General features: G+C 52.6%; 5 protein-coding genes across 5 annotated transcripts; 2 read left to right on the top strand and 3 right to left on the bottom strand.

Annotated features, from left to right (window-relative positions):
• Nucleotides 1-187: 187 nt before the first annotated feature.
• Nucleotides 188-2,035, top strand: PG985_010744 (bleomycin hydrolase; the record flags this gene model as incomplete). Its single annotated transcript, XM_066830512.1, has 3 exons — nucleotides 188-833; nucleotides 905-1,159; nucleotides 1,341-2,035. 3 exons carry the CDS (start codon nucleotides 188-190, stop codon nucleotides 2,033-2,035), a joined length of 1,596 nt encoding a protein of 531 aa, XP_066681194.1.
• A 640-nt stretch (nucleotides 2,036-2,675) lies between these two features.
• On the bottom strand, nucleotides 2,676-4,626 carry PG985_010743 (uncharacterized protein; the record flags this gene model as incomplete). The annotated part of the gene is made up of 2 exons (XM_066830511.1): nucleotides 2,676-2,891; nucleotides 3,280-4,626. The coding sequence occupies 2 exons, from the start codon at nucleotides 4,624-4,626 to the stop codon at nucleotides 2,676-2,678; spliced, it is 1,563 nt and encodes a 520-aa protein (XP_066681193.1).
• Nucleotides 4,627-7,062: 2,436 nt separating this feature from the next.
• PG985_010742 (uncharacterized protein) lies at nucleotides 7,063-8,959 on the bottom strand (the record flags this gene model as incomplete). Its single annotated transcript, XM_066830510.1, has 2 exons — nucleotides 7,063-8,818; nucleotides 8,898-8,959. 2 exons carry the CDS (start codon nucleotides 8,957-8,959, stop codon nucleotides 7,063-7,065), a joined length of 1,818 nt encoding a protein of 605 aa, XP_066681192.1.
• A 914-nt stretch (nucleotides 8,960-9,873) lies between these two features.
• Nucleotides 9,874-14,633, bottom strand: PG985_010741 (uncharacterized protein; the record flags this gene model as incomplete). Its single annotated transcript, XM_066830509.1, has 3 exons — nucleotides 9,874-10,828; nucleotides 10,888-14,087; nucleotides 14,151-14,633. 3 exons carry the CDS (start codon nucleotides 14,631-14,633, stop codon nucleotides 9,874-9,876), a joined length of 4,638 nt encoding a protein of 1,545 aa, XP_066681191.1.
• A 4,590-nt stretch (nucleotides 14,634-19,223) lies between these two features.
• On the top strand, nucleotides 19,224-21,170 carry PG985_010740 (uncharacterized protein; the record flags this gene model as incomplete). Its single annotated transcript, XM_066830508.1, has 2 exons — nucleotides 19,224-20,369; nucleotides 20,424-21,170. The coding sequence occupies 2 exons, from the start codon at nucleotides 19,224-19,226 to the stop codon at nucleotides 21,168-21,170; spliced, it is 1,893 nt and encodes a 630-aa protein (XP_066681190.1).
• Nucleotides 21,171-21,290: the final 120 nt, after the last annotated feature.

Below are 21,290 nucleotides of genomic sequence, written 5' to 3'. Positions count from 1 at the left end.
TCTATTCTGATTAAGCAGGCGAATATACATCAATTCATCATTATCAATAGACTGATCCTTCGCCTCCTCCCAATCTAGTATCTTATATCCGTCCATCCTGCAATCCGTGAACCTTAGCTTTTGGTGGCCTACGCCATTAACCGATTACTCCATCCTTTCTCCTGTTTCCCCCGTTGCTGTAGTTGCAATGGGTTCGTATCCATCCAAAGTGTCGCCCGAAACGGCTGCCCATGAGAAGGCCGTCCTAGAACGCCTGCGCACGTTCCAGATTAACGAGGCGGACGATGGCGTCGGCGGCGACCACGACGACGGCTTCGTCTACGTGTTAGACAGCGAGAAGGGCGGGGGCAAAGGCGGGAGCAGCATCAGTAGAAACAAGCTCGCCCGCTCGCCCGAGCCGCTCCCCGTCGAGCTCATGGGCGCGTGGCAGTCCAAGGTGCTCGAGGACCCCAAGAACCGGCTCGCCCTCTCGGCGCTCAGCGGCGCCAACCCCAAGGCCGTCCTGGCGCAGCGCGCGGCCCAGATCGCCGACGTGCAGGTCTTCAACGTGGCCCTCGGGCCCGCCGAGGGCGCGCCCATCACGAACCAGCGCTCGTCGGGCCGCTGCTGGCTGTTTGCGTCCACCAACGTCTTCCGTGTGGCGCTCATGAAGAAATACGGACTCGCCGAGTTCGAGCTCTCCCAGGCTTACCTGTTCTTCTGGGACAAGCTCGAAAAGGCAAACTACTTCCTCGAGAACGTCGTCGAGACCGCCGGCGACGAACTCGACGGACGGCTCGTTCAGAGACTCCTGGCGGACCCCGTTAGCGATGGCGGGCAGTGGGACATGGTTTGTAAGTTTATGTCGAGAGGAAGATAAGAAATAAACATGGCATTTTACTGATTTGTTATTGTTCTACCCTAGACAACTTAGTTACCAAGTACGGTCTTGTTCCCCAGGCCCTGTATCCGGACAGTTGGAACGCCATGTCCAATGGCACGCTTAACTACATTGTGGTCTCGAAACTGCGCGAGTACGCCTTGAAGCTGCGCAAGCTGGCCAGTGCCTCTACGGCGACCTCCGCAACTCTCTCGGCGACTAAACAGAAGATGATGCGCGAGATCCATCTTATCTTGACGCTGACCCTCGGACCTCCTCCAAGCTCGACAGAGAAGTTCGGTACGTTGTGGGTTTGTCTCCTTCACCCCCCTTTTTTGCCTTTGAGACCAAATTCTGGCCCACCGCAGCTTTGATCCTTCACAGCATACATAGCATGACAAAATAAAATTGCATAATGCGGGTTCTTTTGAAACGAGCACCTGTAATCAACAAGCTACAGTTTTTAACTTGATTATCACAGACTGGACGTTCAAGGACAAGAACGGCAAAGCACGTACCGTCAGCCTGACGCCCCTGGATTTCGCGCGCGACATCTCGTCGCCCGAGTTCCGCATGACCAGCAGCGCGATTGCGGGCATGATCTCGCTCGTCCACGACCCGCGGCACCCGCCGCTGTCGCTGCTGACGGTGGACCGGCTGGGCAACATCGTGGGCGGGCGCGGCGTGTCGTACGTCAACGTGCCCATGGCGACGCTAAAGCAGGCGTGCGTGGCGACGCTGCGGGCGGGCGTCCCCGTCTTCTTTGGCTGCGACGTGGGCCAGGCGAGCGACAGCGCCAGCGGCGTCATGGACCTGGGCCTCGTCGACTGGCGCCTGGGGTTCAACGTCGATCTGCTGGCCAGCGGCGGCGGCAGCAGCACCGTGTCCAAGGCGGACCGCCTGCGCGTTGGCGCGAGCGCCATGACCCACGCCATGGTCCTCACGGCCGTCCACGTCGACGAGGGGTCGGGCAAGAGCGTCCGCTGGCGCGTGCAGAACTCGTGGGGCGAGGCCAGCGGGGACCACGGCTGGTTCGTCATGAGCGATGCCTGGATGGACGAGTTCGTCTACCAGGCTGTCATCGACCCGCGCTTCTTGGTCAAGGAGGTTCGCGACGTGCTTAAGAAGGAGCCGGTGGTGCTACCTCTCTGGGATCCGATGGGCTCGCTGGCTTAACTGGTTGGCGGGTGGTGGGTTATGTTAGTTGGGTTCGATGCCTTAGGCTGAACAAGAGGGATCAGCAAGCACTGTTAGGCAGCGTAGTAGGCATTGAGCAAGTAGTCGTCAGCCCTGAATGTGATTTGTTCCTCCATTCCTTATCACGGAAGATGCCGGAAACATGCTGTTGCGTAGCCCGGACGTCGGATGATGTTTTGATACTACCGTTATTGCAACACTGCCCCTGTTGCAACTCCTCAGCGAACATACACACAAGTCATTTCCGCAACAGTATCCCAAATGCGCCCATGCCGCGCTATATCTTTGATACGATCACCATTGTGCATATTGTCTCCGCTGTGTTCGTTAGGAGGGTCATGCCATGATGGGCTTCCCGTGTTGAAGCTTTGAAGTTGTTGATCGGTTTCACTGATGGTCTCTCCCTGCGTATCTGGAAGAATTACGTACCCAGATGCTTACCAGACTTTTCAAATATGCGAGCAATGCTGTGTATTCCATTCATCCTACATTATAAACTCATGCATTCGCTTTCTTCCTAAGCAAACGCTCTTCTAGCATTCGCACCTCCTTTGCCCCAATCTGAACTCCATGTTCGTCTAGAAGCAGGTTTCCGTCAAAGGGTGACAATGTGTGTTGCTCATATTTCCAAGGCTAGGTAGTCATGCTCTGTAGGGGGGCCCAGGAAGCGCTCCAGCGACTTGGCGAGGCATTCAAGCTCGTACGAATGAGGACTATTAGGCGCGGGTGAGGCGTTGTCTCGACCAGCGCGCTTTGTAGTTCCAGTGGGCGGGCTTGGGGGACTAAACACGTATTGGCGATCTTCTGGGTGGTGTCGAATGCTCCAGAATGTTACCTATCGATTTCCAGTATCAGTCTCCTGCTCATTGGATGAGGGGGAGGGGGCGGGGGGCGGAGGCTGTGCAAACTACTGGAGGGTAGATGAGACTCCGATTTCATTAGCCAGTAATATAGTTATTTACCGGTTCAACGCGAATTACCGAACGAATAACTATGATTTCATCTTCAACACAGCCACCAACCAGTGGTCACCCTGCAACCTGCCGGCCACCTGGCCATATATACGGCGACGACGTCGCTGGTCGGTGCAGAGTGGAGACTCATCGTAAGGGGCCAGCCTCGGATTTTGTCACATCTACCCCTATAGATCGGCCGTCGAACTGGCGAAAAGAAAGAAAAAAGAGAGACGAGAAAGGAAAAAAAAGCGTTTGAAGGTGACTTACTGTTACATTTTCATCTTGCCGCCCCTTTTTCTTCACCGTTCCAACGACGACCTTATTCCTCAGGTAAGCCGGTGGGCCGAAGAAACCACAGGCGTCGAAAACACTCTCAAGATACGGCGCGTTCACCCCGACTTGACGAAACCGACGGGATGCGCCGACCTGCAAGTTGTGGCAAGAGGTACACCACTCGTCAGTTGCATACGGGTTGGTGCTGGTGTTCAGGTTGATGGGCACCAGGCGACTCATTGCCGAGTTCTGGAGCTTGCAGTTGCTGACGGGCTCCAAGTTGATCTCTCGTAGGTTCGGAAAGTGCCAGCGTAGCAATTGCCAGGCATGATCAAACTCGGGGTAGAAAGCTAGCGTGCCGTCGGTGACGGGAGGAACCCGAGCATTCTGTAACATGGGAGATTTGTGGAAGTCATAGGGTCCTGTTCGGTTCTTGAACAACGGTAGGATTGGGAAGAGCTCAGGTATCGTGATGCTTGTTAGCTTTTGTAAGTCGTTGACCTCGAAGCACAGCCCCAACGGGTGATGCCGAGGAAGCTTCAGACTGTCCAGGCTGAAGTTGAAGTAGATTCTGGCTTTGTTTCCGCTCAAGGCAAAGGCCGTCTGGAAGTGTAACAAGGTCTCGTGACGGCTTTCATAATTCACGAAAAGAGAGACCGGAGGCTTCGAGTCAGTCGTAGTCGAAGCGATGAAGTCTCTACCGTTGGCCTTATCATCCGAGCCTTGACTGTAGGCAGAATCATCGACACCCCAGTGGTCTGTTCTCGTCTGGCGTGTTTTAAAGAGACGTGTGGCATTAGAAGCCAAGGGTTCATCGCGAGGGTGCGTGTGGACACCTACAGCCCGATCCCTCAGAGCAGAAAGACGGCGCGAGATAGTGACCACGCGATGCTCCCAGGTGTGCTGCCAAACAAGGCGACGGAGCTCCGGCGGCAGCCTCGAGAACTGCGGCCATGTCTTCTCGATATCCAGCCTACCGACCATACCGGCCAGTTCGTTCACGTTCACATCACCAGCCTTCTCATCAAGACGCCATGCGCCAGCCTTTGGCGGAACGATGATTCTGCCCTGAATAAGGAGTCCACTGTTCACGGCTTCTCGGATCACGATACGCCGCTTTTTAGGAACCGCAGTCATGTAATCCCCATCACCCCGCCGTTTTACGCGTACTTTCTGTTGAATTGCATTAGGGATGAAACCGCGACGTTTTCGAGACACCCAGGTAGTGTCGTAGAAGACATCGCTGTGCTTTCTCTTGATTCCTATGACCGGAACAGTGTCGAAAAGTCTCGGTGAGTCTTTCACGTCGTTGTCGATGTCGTTCGGGACCTGGAACTTCATGTTGACCGAGGGTTGACAAAATTCAAGGGAATCTTTTTGAACTGGACAGTCCAATTCTTGAATTTTGGGTTTCCCACGGCCGCCGTTTTTGCAATTGAATCAAAGTATCGCAGACGTGCAGGAAACAAATTGGCAGGTAGATGGTGGAATAACCAGCCAAAGTGGCTTCGTCAAGTGGTTGCTCCGAGGCAAGGCGGAGACTCGCTGGGTGGCAGTGAATCAAGCAAAAGCGACAGTAGCAAGATACATATGAATGAAGAATTTTGTTACGTGTTTGTATGGATGTTTTAAGTGCTCGATGCGGATTATAAAGTTTTCCTCGTCCAAGGTACACGTTAACGGTGTACGATGCGTGAAGCAAGACCCAATCGGCTGTCACGTCCATCCCACCAACGGTTGATAGACATTCCAGAACTACCTATTAGTGGACAGACAACAGCAATCTTGGAGAACTAAGCATCATCATAAGGAGAGCCATTTCGTAGATACAGTCGTGTTAAACCTATAGAGAGCAAAGCTCGTCATTGTAGACTAGGAAGGTTGTGCTTTCATAACATTTGCCCCAATGAAGGCAAATCCTAAACTGTGTACCACCTCCCCCTGATGCTATAAGCCATGCTACTCGTCTGATATCCCGAGGGTATCTATCGATGCATATGTATGGTCGGTCCCGTTACGTGAAGTTGGTTGTGATTCCCTTGAAAGTGTTCTCGAATGTGGCTTGGTGGAGGTTGGGGCGGTTTAGTCTATCAGCGGTCTGCCAAACGTGCCTATATAACTTGTAGCTTGCAAGTGAATCACACCGGTGCGATCTTCCATCATTGCGGGTTTTCCATGGGGATGGTCGTCTTTTCTCGAGGCCTTTGTCTGTGAGGCGGGAACGCCATTGAGGCTCGAGACGATCCGTGGCGGTACCGAGGTCTCTATAGCAAGCGAACCGAATATTGACTTGGCTACCGGCTACCTCGGCATAATATTCGAAATCGCATTGACAGCGGATACATGTATATAAAGTCGCCAGGTTGGTGCCCCGAGTGTTTCTCCAAGTATAGGGATGATCGCCATTTCTGCGAACGGGGACAAATGACACTTGAACTGACACGTCGGGTCGTCCATGTTTGTTTCTGAATTCCCAGCCGGAGAAATGTGCGCGCTGATGATGACAGACTCGAAGCTCTAGTGGAGGACAGCGGGCGATTTTCTTGTCTAGCGTGAAACATATCTCTTGCCTGTGCAAAAACGAGCCGCTGTCGTAATATACCTCGCTTGACCAATCGAATGAGGGACCAAATAGACCGAATCGGGAACTGTCACTGCATGACAGTTGGGGAAAGAAGGCGACGTCGCTGCCTGGTTTCAACTGCCGTCGCGCGCGGTTCAAGTGGTAATATGCCAGTCTGTAAAGTATGCCCGGATGCATAGGTTCCAAGGTGAGATACGATGCGGTATCAAATGGGAGGTCCGAGGAGAAACGAGAGCCCATGTCAGGCAACGATACTTTCTTAGGTGACTTGACTTCGACATCAGTGGCCACTGGTTTCACACCGTTCAATACTTTCGTATTAGGGCCTGCCAAGTGTCGTAGTTTCCCATGAACCGTGGAAATCACAGGCAAATGCCATCGAGTGCGCTTGCTGGTGATCCGACAAACTTGGCCAAGACTCCATGGCACCTTGAGGAGTGGATTGCTGAAAATCGATTGTAGTGTGGGCTTATGCACGAGACAGCCATTGTTATCGTCAAACCCGCAGGGCAATTGACCATACCAATGGTCCTGGTCATGCCGCTCGGAGGTCGTGGTGCTGGATCTTGTAACGTTGGTCGAATCGAGGAATTTGGCTTCCGCCATGGTCACCTGGCTGCGTCGAGCACCCTGGGTTACTGGAGTGAGGCTTGCCGGGTATATATGCGGAATGATGCATTTAAGATAAAGGATACCCTTGATTGCGGAAGATATGCGAGGGTTGTGGTGTTGTGGGAAAAAGAGATGGAAGCTTGGAAGGCCATTCGAAGGGAAGAGACCTGCACGCGACAACTGGCGAGGTCACTACCCGTACCTTCCGGTATTCATGTCTCGTTCTTTCCGTGATGAGCCCATGGTACTTCCCATATCCTGTCTGGTTGTCTCGCACCTGCCTTATATACTCTGACTGGATAGGCCAAGATTGCAAATCTTCAATATCATCGAGTTACCTCAATACCATTTATGCTCAGGGGAGGAATGAAGTTACCAATCGCTCATAACAAGCCGTTCGCTCAAGGTTGCCTCAAGGCATCATTTCGTATATTAAAGTGCTATGTGCATGTAGGGGTATTATTATATACTTGATGCATCATGTGAAATTGTCATCCACTGCATGTATGAACTCCTTTCAAACAATCGGCCTGGGTAATCACCATTGATCGCTGTCAAGTAGATAACAGCAATCGTCCCATCTAACCACCCATGACGATATCCACCAACCCCTGAATCTTCCCCCGCAGCCCGATGCCGTACCCAATCCCCACGACGCCCTTGGCGAACCGCCAGGAGCTGTCCTGGTCGCGGATGGGGTACTGCGCCGGCGGCGGGATGGCCGTGCGGATGCCGAGCCAGCCCCAGCGGTCCTCGCAGACGCTCTTGAGGTTGCACAGCCCGCGCAGCCCCTCCTCGCCCGCGAATCGGCCGTACCCGGAGCCACCGACGCCGCCAAAGGGCAGCTGCACGGCGTAGAACACGGCGAAGTCGTTGACGGCGACGCCGCCGGCCCGGACGCCGCGAACGATCTGCTGCACGACGGGGTCCGAGTCGCGACCCCAGACCGAGGCACCGAGGCCGAACGCGGGAGCGTTGGCGATCTTCAGCAGGTCCTCGGCCTTGCCCGAAGGGGCCGGCATGAGGGTCATAATGGGGCCAAAGCACTCCTCGTTGGCCAGCATCATGTCAGGGGTGACATCAACGACCAACGTGGGCGTGAAATAGAAGCCCGAGGGGTGATCCGGGTGCGTGTAGCGCTTGCCGCCCGCCAGCAGCCGGGCGCCCTTGGCCACGGCGTCCTCGACGAGCGCCTCGAGCCGAGAGAAGGATGCGTTTGAGACCATGGCGCCGACGTCCTTATCTAAGCCCAGCCGGAGCGCCTGCACGCGCGGCTCGAGCATCGATACAAGCTTGTCATAGACTGCTGGTGAGGCAATGATGCGCTCAATACCAATACAGTTCTGTCCCGCGGCCTGGAAGCTGCCACGCATGAGCGTATCGGCGATCCGCTTGAGATCGCCCTTGGCGGAGTCGGTGATAATTGCCGCATCCTTGCCGCCCAGTTCGGCGAGCACGGGCGTGAGGGTCTTGGCGGCGCTCGCGGCAACGTGATGGCACACCGGCTTGCTTCCAATAAACGTGATATGCGAGATGCCCGGATGACTGGTCAGATGTTCGGCCGCGCTCGGCCAGCACACAACCGTCTGGACCAACGCGGGATCTTGCCCGTGTGCGACCAGAGCTCCCCGAACAATGCTAGTGTAGTAGGCAGAAGACCAGCAGGTCTGCTCACTGACCTTGACGACGATTCCATTGCCGGAAAAGATGGCGCTGATGATGGGACCGATCAAATTGTGAAAGGGGTAATTCCAGCTGACAAGTGCGGCAACGACGCCCATGGGCTCGTACACCACCTTGTTCCGCTTGTACGTCATCAGTAAATTTGTAGGCCGTCTCTCGGGCTGCAGCGCCTTCTCGCCATGGTTGATGGTCCACTGCAACTTCTCTGTCGTGACGAGAATTTCGCCGAGCTGAGCATCTAACATGGTCTTCCCCGAGTCCAAACTGCTAACGCGGCATATCTGCTCTTGGTTGTCCAGGACATGTTGAAGCAGGGTCTTCAGCACGGCGCGTCGTTGGGCAAACGTCGTCTTGGCCCATTTGGCCTGGGCAGCAGCTGCCGCTTCGATGGCGCGGTCGATCCCGGCCGGGGTTGAGGGGTTGACGAGACCGAGGAGCTGGCCAGTGGCCGGCGAGTAACACCGGACTGCACTGCTGCCAGACACCTTGATAGACGGCGACACGAGAATCTCGGGTTCTCCTTCGGGATACTTGGGCGGAGGGATGGTGTATCGGATGGTGGCATTCGTCTGGGATGTAATAAAGAAGTACAGGAAGACAAGGGCTGCAATAGACCAGACGAAGGGCGCGATCAACTGCCAAACGTCCCGGTAACTGGATGTGTTGTTGTCAGGTTAGCAGTACATTCACCCACAGCATGGCGTTGGCGGTTTAGATGATAAACACGACATACGGGAAGCTCTTGACCAAATCGGTCAACTGGCCGACCCAGTCTTCAAAACCCTCGCTGGCCATGTTGATGGCAATCGGCCGACGTCTCTTTCCAGGCCTTGGTGGTAGCAAATGGACAAGAATCACGAAGGGACACTCATAGCGGCACAACGCTTAAGCCAATGCCCACTCCTACCAAGATCAATTTATTAATCGACTGATCCGGGATATTTGGTTCCAGGGTCCAGCTGTTGTACTGTGGCGCGGGGCAGCTGCATTTGGCGGATGTGGCTGAAATGGCACTACTAGTAGGGATTTATGGACATTGTTGAGCTCACTATCGTGCCATCATTCTCGTCACGTTTAGATACCATTTAACACGTAGCCACTCCAAGGTCATGGGCAATAGAAATTCCTGTTTTTTTTTTTTGGCTTCTACCGCTGCTGTGTATTATATATTCTTCAACATCCCTTCACCTTAACCACCTCTTCATCTACCGTGGACGTACAGATTTATACAAGCCAATGAATGGTCTTCCTCGTATCGATTCAGTCCCGTCGAGTGCTCATGTAATCCAAAGTCAAGGGATTTCCCGTGCCCTTCTCGAATAACGCCGTCTCCCGTCTGTTCACATTGGAACCCGCGAGTTATCAAAAAAAAAAAAAAAAAAAAAAAAAAAAAAAAAGGTTGAAAGAATTTGGAAACCGAGTTCCTCCACCAGGAACCCCTGCAAGCTTTCAGTCATCTCGTACAGTTGTCTCTTCGCTGTGCCCAATGCCCTTGAAACGCCGATGCCAAAAACGATAAGAAAAACAAGGAGGGACACACGATGGACCCAGAAGACAGTAGGATGTTGAGCGATGTTTTCGATGTAGGAACGGACAGTAAATAAAATAAGTAAGGTCGTCAAGAAGCTTTGACTGTCGTAGACCTCATACAAGATCATTGAGGCGTGAGTAAGCAGGCAAAAGGAATTCAATGTTCGCTAGAACTCGGCTTATTCGTGTTCCTGGATGTTGTTGTCCTTGTGATGGAAGGCGAAAGGCGACTTAAACGATTTGCCTCTTGTTCGTTTCCTTATGCGGTTGACTATGCCGGTACCTTCTGTAGGATCCGAAGAGGGACCGCCCGCGCCCGAATGCGTAGATTCATACCGGCCAAGCATGGCTGCGGAAGTGAACTCATTGGTTGCTTCGTAGCTGGGCCTTACACGATCCATAGAAGCTCGCATGCGGTCGTATGATGGCCTCACACGGTCCAAGGAAGGGCGGATGTTGATCTCCATCGACGCCTGAGAATGCCGCGTGTAATTCGTCCCATCACTGCCGTTGTGGCTGCGAGCATTGTGTGTTGCGGTTGAGTGGACCGTAGGTGGATAGATAGGCCTCCGATCTTCGTCCACACTTGGCATAGCTTCGTGGCCCCGCTTGATGGTGGAATCCGATGAGTGAGACGAGCCCGATTTCGCAGGCTCGCCTTCAGCCTCCTTCTTATCGAGATGGTCGAACATCCCCATGGTTGCTTGCTCTCGAATGATATCGACATCGTACGGGTAGTACACCTTTTGTATGGCCTTGATTGCATATCGCGGGAACAAGCAGATAACGGGGGTAATGAAAAAGACAAGCCAGAAGGTCAGTTCCCCATAGACTTGGGCGGCTGCTTGGTAGAAGAAGCCAGACCACGTTCCCGAGGTATATATACCAGTCCAGAGGAAGATGAACAAGTCGCTAAGAGCAACGCACAACAGCATGATCCAGTCCCATCGGTAGGTGTTGATAAGAATGTACATGTTGATGGTCAAGACCGCGGGGTGGGCGATGTAGGTACCAAGTCGAAGGCGGTCAGCCAAATCCAGTCCGTTGTCAGTTACAGATGTGGCGTTGATGATGGCGAGGTAGGGGATGAAGAACACCATCACACTTTGGTAAATGCCATCGACCATGTATAGCCTAGAAGAAGTAACAAGTTAGATACGATAGCATTCCATCATCTGTTGGACGTCACTTACCAGAACTTCGTCTGTGTCCACTCCATACGCTCGATACCCCGGCGGTAAAGCTGGGGGACAGCGAGCGAAACCGCATCGGACACATCCTGGTCCAGAACACCCATAAGGATGACGGGCACTGACGTGAAGAACAAGTTGAACATCAGAATGTAGGTGTAGTCGAAGAGATACGTTATGTCGAAATCCGTGAAGCACTGGTACCAGAAGATCGCAAACGTCCACACCATATTCTTGTAGAAGAAGTTGGAGATGGTTTCGGCCAAGCGTCTGTACGACCATCGACCGTGTACGAGAACCAGTCGCTGCAGGAAGCGAAATTGGCCGATTGCATAATCCGAGGACATGACGGCCTGGCGACCCTCCACACCAGCAATACCAACGCCCACGTCGGCTTCTTGAATCATAGCCACATCGTTGGCACCGTCACCAACAGAGAGAGTCATGACATCCAACCCAGACTTGACCATGCCGACAACGGCAGCTTTCTGGGCAGGACTCACACGACAGCAGAGAACCGATTTGCACTGCTTGCACAAAAGCAGAAACTTTTGCATCAAGGTCTTGTGAAGTACCCATCGGAGCGTGAATCCGTCGATGATGAGAGCATGTGTGGGAGCAGGTGCACGGTGGTCTTTCCTTGCCACGGCGAGATCCTCGTCGCTACCTGTGATGCTAAAGGTCTTCAGATTCTTATCCAACTCTTCCTCGGCAGTTTTTAGAAATTCTGCCTCGGTGATGGCACCAGTCTCGTCTTCCGGAATCTTCAGGTGGATGAGTTCCATATCGTTGTTGAGAAGGTTGCAGGAGAAACCAATGTTTATGGCAGTTTCGACTTTGTCTCCCGTCAAAACCCACAGTTTGACACCGGCTTCACCCAAGAGAGCGATGGTGTCGGGTACTCCATCTTGCAGACGATCTTCAATGGCAGTACCGCCAATCAAGTCGAATTCCCGCTCAATCTTGTCAGCAACCTCCTCAAGCTTCTCTTCTCTGTCCGTTAGCGCAGCAGCGGCCTTGTCGTGTTCCTTGCGCCATGCAAGATACTCGGGCTCCGACAGGACACGTTGAGCAAGACACAGTGTACGCAAACCTTCTCTGGCGAACATCTCCAGATGTTCAGCAGTCGTTTTTCGGAGTTCTTGTTGCTCTCCTCGCTTGAGTCGGGAATAAATAACGCTGTCTGCTCCTTTGCAGAACAAGATGATACGCCCGTCGGGCATCTTGACAATGGCACTCATTCTCTTTCGACTCGAATTGAACTCGATTGTGTTGAGGACCGAGTAATGCCTCTCTTCACCCATGACATTCAGCTTGATGCCATCTGCCGTGGCGCCGAGGACAGTGAAGCCCATATCTCTCGCCGTGGCTACTAGAGCTGCCTCGTCAGGTGATTGTGCCTTGAACAGCATCTTTGGGGGGTCGCCAGGCACATGCTCAGCAATGACCGTGTGGCATAAAGCTAGGACGAGCATGAAATGTTCGTTTGCCGCTTGCTGTTCAGGGCCAGAAACCCCAGCAAGATCTTCGACAAAGTCGGGTGCAATGAAAGTCACATCCTCCTCATGAAGGTATGGGTTATCATGTATCTTGCGAAGCCCCTGGACGGCCCGGATCTTTCCCTCGGCAATCTCCTTCTTCGCCTTCGCAGCCTCCTTCTCCACGTCGACACCCAGGCGTTTCTGCATACCAGCCTGTGCTTCTGTATATGCTTCTCCGTAGGGTTGGCCATTGATGGTTGCCTTCTTGAACTCCATGACGTTTTGTGTCAAGGTGCCGGTCTTGTCGGAGAAAATGTACTCAATTTGGCCAACGTCGTCCGAGATATTCCAGGATTTCGGGACGCAAGGTTGGTCGATCGCGTCGTAATACATACCGACATCGTTATAGATGAAAACTGCCTGGAGCGTTCTGACGATTTCCAAACTAATGTAAAGCGAGATGGGCACCAGGTTCTGAAAGACGATGACTGCGGCCCAAAACGTAATGAAACCAGTCAGGCCTGGCGTGCCACCTATAGATCCGTAGTCGAACCAGGCCAAAGATGCATCGCTCTTACCCCATGCCACGCCGTTGACAAAGGCAGATATCAGGCACATGACCAAGAGGATGGCGAAATTGCAAATGACGTTGAAGTTGAGTTCCCGGGCAATTCGAGCACGCTTACTGGGTGTCACTCCAGCATTCATCATGATCTTGGTATCATGTCCAGTAAACACAACGACACCGAGAATCCATTCAGTGTTTCGGAGATTGCAACCTCGGAGCAGCATATTGTCGATCGAGATGGGCTCCGTCATATCCCTGTCATGGCCACTGACTTCCTGTTGCCACTTGATTGCACCATTGTATTTGTACAGGTTCGGCTGCGGGGGTTCGCTCTCAATGCTGAATTGGGCCCTTTCGCAGTCTCGGGCGTGTTTCAATGAACGACCGCATCGAAGCGCCTGGCGCACCTTCAGGTTGGTCTCACCGTCCAAATTTTTGGTTTCCACGTAGCATGCTCCGTCAGAGTCAGACGTTGACAAGACAATGATATCGGCGGGAATTTCGTCATCGTTGTACAAGCGGACGAAATCTCCAACCTGAATGCTCTTCCAGGCATCTCTGTGAAAGCGACCACCGCCGTTAGTAGGCAGCCGGTGGTTGATGAGGTCGCCCTTTACTCGTTCCAGTGCTTCTGCCTCGTTCGAGTTGAAGGACATGGCCGAGGATCGGTTGGCTTCGGGGCGGTTGGGATCCGGGACGGGTAAGGTGTTCGGCGAAGCGAGAGGTGAAGGAACCGGCGTCATCTGGATGTCCTCCTGGGCGGACAAGAACGAGGTACGGTGCGAGCTGGGAGATATGGCCATAGATTCCCTAGGCCCTGTGACATGAGTATCGACAGACGGACGCGGGTCTGCAATGCCACGCATAGCACTTTCTTTGGGGTTCTTCTTCCACAACGATTCGATCGCGTGCCAGATTGCGCCAAAGAACTTGCTGGAAGCCTTCTTGATCTTGCGCCAAGTAGATACCTGATCAGCTGCAACATTAACATTCTCCCAGCCAACGAGTCGGTGTACCGGAGCGTTGTTAAGTTCGTTGTCCAGGACAGTTCTGCGATAATCCTCGATAGCATCCTTGATAGCAGTGACTGCAATAATAACAATTAAAGGTACGGCGTTCAGTCCGGGATTCGTACCCCCGAAGATGGGGAAAATCTAAGTAGAGACCGCGTTATTATGACACAGTCCAATGAACAAGCACACGCGACTGGAACTTACCACCAAGATAACCAAGAACAAGAAGAATATATTAGCAATGTTGTGGAACTGGAACCACAAGTTCTTTGGAATGAAGGAGAGCGGTGTGTATTTGGCAGTCCGGATCTTGTTCCTCGTATACGTTTGCTTTGGCAGCCCCGTCTCGTCTTTGAAATCGTCCGGCAGGGGTTGGTTGAAGAACAGAGTTCTGCCTTCGCCATCGGTGCTCGAGGCTGAACTGTGTGCATCGTCGTGGTCGACATCCTCATCAGGTTCGTTGACGCTTTCTAGCCGGGATCCCTGGCTCGTCCCGGATTGCCTCTTCTTTTCTGTCGATGTCGTTCGCTTGTGTATCCGGTCTATAATCGAGACTCGTTTCGTCCCGCCACTCTTGATCGTCAACTTTCTGGTCGCCCATCTTGATCGATTAGGCGTTATCTCGTCACCCTTGTCTGCTTTGTCGCCCTTGGACTTGCCATTGGCGCCATCGCCACCTTTCGCCATGTTGTGAGAATTACGGGCGGCGCCCGACAAACTCGAAATGTCCGGCCAGAGTGGCCTCTGTTGGCCTCGAGTCTCAAACCCCACGCTTCAGCTGGCGATTCGTTGTTGTTGTTGTTTGGGTGTGCGTACAAGCGCTGGGTTGGCGGGGATCGGAACCGGATGACGGAGAGTTTTGCTAATGCCACAACAGACAGCCCATCCGAAGTCACGACGTCGCTGACAATTCGCTCGTTCGTCTCCCTTTTGTGGCCAGTAAACACGCCGGGGAAGGGTTGAAATACGATAAAAACAAAACCCTTGAGAGCCGAAATTCGCGTGCTTGCAAACTCCGTCCTGTAACGACGGTGGTGGGTTGGGATGGCGGTTTGTTGTGTGGAAAAGGGACAAGTTCAGGTTGGAAGGGGGAATCGGCGACAATTGGATTGGGGACTGGGAATAAGGTAAACTGGAGCCTTGGTTTTTCGAGGGTAGGATCGCTAATGCTCTTGGTCGGATGGCCCGGGGGGGTTTGGTGGGACCTGGAAAACCAGGTGTGGTATGAACTACCTAGGAGTGCACTCTTGTCCGAACAAACTGCTGAAAGAAAGCCTGCTTATCCTTGAGCGCAACCCAATTGAATCAGCGGAGAGCGAGGTACAGTCCAGCCGGTACCTTGATAGCGGCAGACTACCTACAGTCAGGGAGGAGAAGGCACCCACCCCCCTTGACAACACTAGGCGATCAGTCGCGCGCTGACATTAGCAGCCCCAATTGATTAGCGGTTGGCATGCACTGCGGGAATACTGTAATGCAGATGGGCTTGGGGTGCTTGGTTCTAGGACAGACGACGGCATACCTGGGTCCGCTTTGTACAGTATATGCTCCTCCCGATGCCCCATTCGTCACTGTGAGCAACGCGAAGTTTGTCTTTGTAGGTAGCACTTGACTGTGAAGGGTTTCCTGGCAATTGCGCTGTGCATCGTATATTAGCACCTTCTACTTGATTCATTTAGTGCATGTTTCCACTCTACGCTACGATTCCTGTCCAAGAGAGCAGATCGCAGGATAGATGGATACTGCGACTGGGAGCCGCCTGGTAACTGCCTTGTCAGGTATTGATTGCTGTCAGAATCAATGCGCCTGCTCTTGTACCCGTCTCTATCTCAATTTCTGACTGGGAGCTGGGCCAAGTGAGTACAGCGCCCTCAGGCTCTGACATTGATGGATCTGACTGGTGGTCAACACAAATTCCTTTCCTTCGTTTTACCTGTAAGAAGGACTACTAGCTTCGGGGCTGAACGCAAACCGCGCGAAGCCAGCCCACACAGATCTTACAGTACCTAAGATACATATCCTTGTATTAGATTAGGTGTCCCTTTTTTCCTGTCTCTTCCAACGACCTTAGCAGCTTGGTAAGCACGCAAGTAAGCAATGTGAAGGAGGTACAAGGCGCAGCTCTGGTCAGTGGTCACCCACCCCCCCTTGCCCCTCGTTACTTAATGTTTTGTGTGCTACCGGTCATAGATTTACCATTGGTATTTTCCGTCAATCGATTAATAGTTTTTTTTTTCTTCGCTGATGAGTTGGAGCTGTTTGGATTGGTACGTGCAACACACACAACTGGACTCGGGGTTCCTTACTTCCCTCGGGATTCAACCATCCTTTTTGGATCCGGTCGGGTCTTTTGGGTCGCTTTAACCCCGAACCCAGATGGACCGACCATCCTTCCTTGACATCATGTCGTCCTCCCAACAACCAGCTCGATGCACGGCATTATCAAGATAAGAGGTGTGATAGATGACACTCTGTGTATGTGATGGTTGCTGCTTGAGTTCATTTATCAATTGATTAAGCAGTCGACTATACAACTAAATGCAGGGGGCGGATCTGTTTAAAATACCGTCATCTAGTTAGTTGGCTCGAACAAGACAGAAGGGGTGTTGTGTTATTTCGTTCTGCAGAGTGTGTTTCGCCCTGAACTCGGAAAATGGAAAAGCATGTCGGCTTTACTTAGGAGCTAAATCGGACAACTGTACACACCTCTTCCTTGGTCCAACCTAGCTCGTTACACGTTGTCTTGAGTCTCAAATGTGGCTACATGTACCTAACTTTTCCAAACCTAGCAAGGCTCCTGGTGTTCGTTTAACTGCATCCTGCTTGGAGTCAGTTACTGTCATTCCCAGGCTTTGCACCACTGGACGCGCCAAGACTGACAATCCTCCTAAGCTGTACAGCCTGTGAAGGTCAAGGCACGTTCCTGGATTTTTTTAGGCACATTGAAACCCCGTTTGGGGAACGACTGGATCAAAGGCAATCTGTCATCCGCATTCCGCAGCCCAAAGCTCACTACAGTCTTGGTGACTGCACCAACATGCATAATGATGAAATTGCTTACTGTTCCGCACAAATCCGTACCCGTATATAGCGTCTCTGGAACGGTGGTCAGGAATGTCTCTAATAAACACATACAAATGGCGGCCTGGCAACGACAAAGGAAGGGCGCTGCAGCCATGTGTAACAGCCTGCAGCGCTCCCGAACACCAATCGCGCCTTCGCGTTCCCAAACTCCAAACCCGATCCGTGGTGGAGCGGACCTGCACGAGTCGGATTTGCACTGTGTGGTAATCATCTAGATACTACTATAGCCGTATGCGTATGCGTCAACCGGATGTAGTGGGGTTGGCCTTTCGGGGTCTCACTAAAGACCGTCCACCGTCTTTAAAAGCGATGCCGCGGCCACACAAGCATTCTCCACACTGCGCGAGCAGTTCTGGAAGTGGGAGAAAGAAGAAAAAAGCCGCTGCGAATAGGTAATCTCTAATATGTAAGATCTCCAGACCATACATGCTGCCGGGCTACCGAAGAACCCAAGACTGCAAAGAGTCTTCAAACATAGCCGTTGATGAAGTCGCTAGAAAGGAAGCCGACTTGGCAGGCGCCGCCGAGGCTGTCATCACGCCGCCTGCCGCCAGCGATCTGTGTCGTGCTCTTACGTAGAATCAGACTGCACGGCCACTGTAACGCACCCGAAGATCACATCATACATGGGGTGTGTGGGTGGGAGGTGGCTCATCGCGTCTCTGGTCCTCTCGTCAGGCATCCTGCGGAAGAGTCCCACTCGGCAGGAATCTCTTAAATTAGATCCTCCGTTGTACACGTACGTTGACAACTTGGCATTTCCTAGCCTCGCAAACGACACGGCGCTGTTTGGGACTGCTTTGACGGCGCTCGACCTGGCCAGGACGGCCATAGTATACATCAATTCATTACAGACTAGATGAACCTGATGGCATCATGTGGTCGTGACATAAGGCTCCAAACGAGTGCCGTCTCTACTAGATACGGGGAAGGATGCTCTTCACGGGAGATCCGGGAAGATGGGACCAGCAGGTACCTACCACTACATGGGACCTCCTGGTCACCCAGATGGCTCTCGGGCGACGGACATGGATTGAATGCCCAAGTTCAGATCAGACACCCGATGCCTGTTACATACAAAAATTTCGCTTCGCGCCAATAGCCCTTATTGACATATTTTCCCATCTGTGTCGTTGTGCAACTGACTACCTACCTAGACAGGTAGCTTTGCTTGGTAATACAGTTCTAGGAGATCAAGCCGCCGTGCCGCGGGAGAAGCCTTGTTGGTGCGTCGCGTTGAACCCTCGCGGATCTAATGTCGCTTGCCAGGACCCTTTTAATTGACGACGTTTCTCCCTGTGCTCACTACTACAGCAATGTTTCCCTTGGCATCTCCCACATACGGCGAGACGGTAAACCAAAGCGCTTATCGGAAGCAATCCAGCAAGAGGTTATCTATTGGAGGATTCAATCAGAACGATCTATCTGCATCTGCATACTCTCCATCTAGTAGCGGGGGAGAGCAGGCGATCAAGGTGCCTAGAGCGCTTGGTATAATTTCCATGGCCCGTAGAAGGCTATGCGATTCACCGCACGTCCCTCTTATAGGCTCAGGAGAATCGGAATGCCAAGTATTCGTAATGATCCATTATAGATGCATGGAGCGAAAGGGGCTGTTTCCACTGCTTGTTTCGCGCGCGCCTTACATTGCCTTAGAGGGTCGTGCCTACATATCTATATTCCGAGGTGCACGACCAGTCAAGCACCTGGAATACTCCCCCAGGCAGTCCGGTTGGAATCCAGTCGTAACTACGGATACCTACTGTACTGTACATGGATTGACGCACGTAATAAATCGCAGAGCAATTCCAAAAAAGTGATAACATATTGACCAACTTATATATGAAGAGAAGTGTTTATTAATTATATTGTTGTAAACAGTAATAAAGTTTCGGAGCTGATAGTTAATTGGCAGTCAATCGCTATCATGTGACTTTCGTGGTCAACGAACACGAGAAGTCGCGATAGTGATTAGCCCCACGCGCGCCTCTCTGTTCATCTCTTAATTTATCAGCCTCAACCCTGCTTAGTAAGAACGAAACGAGAAGAGCACGATATCGACCTGAATACACCAGGAGTATGAATCACAGTAGGGATATTCGTGGGTTTTTCGCCAAAACCCCTTCGGGCGCTATTGCATCTGCTACCAGATCAGAAACCACTTCTACACCACCCAGAACAAAGGCAGTGCCGATGCAGCCCCCATCGTCTTCCCCAAACATCCCATCCTCGCCCATCACACCCCAGCGAACCCGGACTAAAGTTCCCCTTAGTCGTAATGATGTAATCCGGGGCTCCGACGATGAGGACTCAGAGGACTCGGACGACTCTCTCGAGTCTCTGTCCGAGATTGCGGCACGCAATAGAAAACCAGGCCAACCCGCCTTGGCTTCCCCCACACCAAAGGCCAAGCGGGTCGCATCTGGTAGTTCTCGCGCTGTTCCCGTCGTGCAGCTGCAGCCCCAGAAGCACAAGTACGACCTCAAGGCTCTGCTCAAACATGCACGGGAAGATGATGCCGCGGATGAAAGTGCTAGGAGGGCTGAGACTCTTCTGCGGCTGGATGATGCCAACAAGAAGGTGACCGAAGTACCAAAAGCTGAAGATGAACCTCGTCCTAAAAACATGCGAGAGGCGGCAAAAGAGCTTCTCCACGGCGATGAGGAAGGCACCAAGGGCGACAAGTTGGTCAGGGCTATGGAGCGGACCACTGGGGATGCTTCTCGGCCGCAGTACTACTTCTTTGAATTTGAGGCTCCTTCGCGAGAGGCCCGCCGAACATCCTTTCCCAGACTGGCGGCGAGAAAGCAATGGAGCTTTCTTGCTGATACATCAACCAGAGAAGAGACTTTCGTCCGCGGCCTGCCGACTGCTCTTGCCTCCAAGGGGAAGGAGTTGCCGGAAGAGCTTTATCAGTGGATATTAGACGAGGTTTGTTGGGAGAAGAACGTGCAGTTACGTATGCAGTACTGCAACTTGATATCTCTTTGCCGGGAGAATACGCGTCGACTCGTCGATGCCAGCCGACTCCAGGAAATATTGGAGAACATTGGAAGTCGTAAATTCCCAGACGAGAACAGCAAGTGGCATTTGTCACCCGGCATAGAGCAACCGTACGGGGAAAGAAATTGGTCTCCAGTTTCCACATTCTTGAAACTGCTTGAACGAATGGCTCCCAATCTAGCTCTCGAGAGTATAATCGGTGGTATTCAGATCCTCTTACGTATGAGCCTCGATCCTATCGTCAGCAGAGATATTCGAATACGTATCGATCACTTCTCAACTATCGAGGCTCTCGTGTCGGCACTGCCTGGGACGGGGGAGCAGTGGAACAATTTCGTAAGTCAAGAATGTGCGTCGAGTCGAGTCGCCAAAGTGCTAACATCTTTCCAGTGTAGTCAGATCTGCTCACAACTGTTCCACGGCGTGCAGAAAACGTCGCAGCGTCAGCCTGCCATATCCCTCCTTCCCCCCTCAACACCCAGGCTGTGCGAGCTCCGTCGTCGGCTCGCAGCTGCAGCCCTCTTTCAGCAACCGGACCTGAGTTCTTCGTATCCAGATGATGCCCTGACACAAAAAGACATCCTCTCACGTCTAGACGCGCCTGACTTTCGCGTGACACACGAGACAGACTACGAAGAACTCCAAGCCAACATCAAACTTCTGAATTTGGTCATAGACGACGGGTCGTTCTTACGTAGCCCTAAAGTCACTCAGAACTCGACGCCCGCCACGCCCGCCACTCCATCGCCGGCCTTAAAACAATCCTTAGCACCTGCTGCCACTGGCACTGGGACTATCAGCAGCCACAGCAGTCCCACAGAGACCTCGACCTCAGCAGGAGAGTTTGACAAGTTTGTAGACAGGCTGACCCGGAAGCTCAAAATCATACATGATACCATTAGTGACAATAGCCTCGTATCGCGCAAAGAGGTCAAGGCGGACATTGATACTGTGGGCAAGCGACTGGCGCATACAGTGCGCACCCGGCCACCACCAAAGACAAGCATCGTCGACGACTTGATTGGTCACACCAAGAGGGATGAAGACCTTGGAAAGCCCAAACAGAGGGAGTTCATGAAGAAATGGGCTATGCAGAGGAAGAACGGCGTCGATGCCAATGCCGAAAGTGAAGCCTAGCTAGGAGGCAGGATCAAAAAATACGGAGACCGACACCAGTACCTAATGTAACCTTACGCCATAGACCAAGGGGAGGAAGTCTAAATATTTTCACCACAGCTCCGGAGCAGTCCACATAGG

This window comes from Apiospora marii (genome assembly GCF_038362585.1).
Source record: "Apiospora marii strain CBS 49790 chromosome Unknown utg000007l_segment0_segment0, whole genome shotgun sequence".
NCBI lineage: Eukaryota > Fungi > Ascomycota > Sordariomycetes > Amphisphaeriales > Apiosporaceae > Apiospora > Apiospora marii.
The sequence above is the reverse complement of the archived record's forward strand: the minus strand, read 5'-3'. Positions and strand labels throughout refer to the sequence as shown.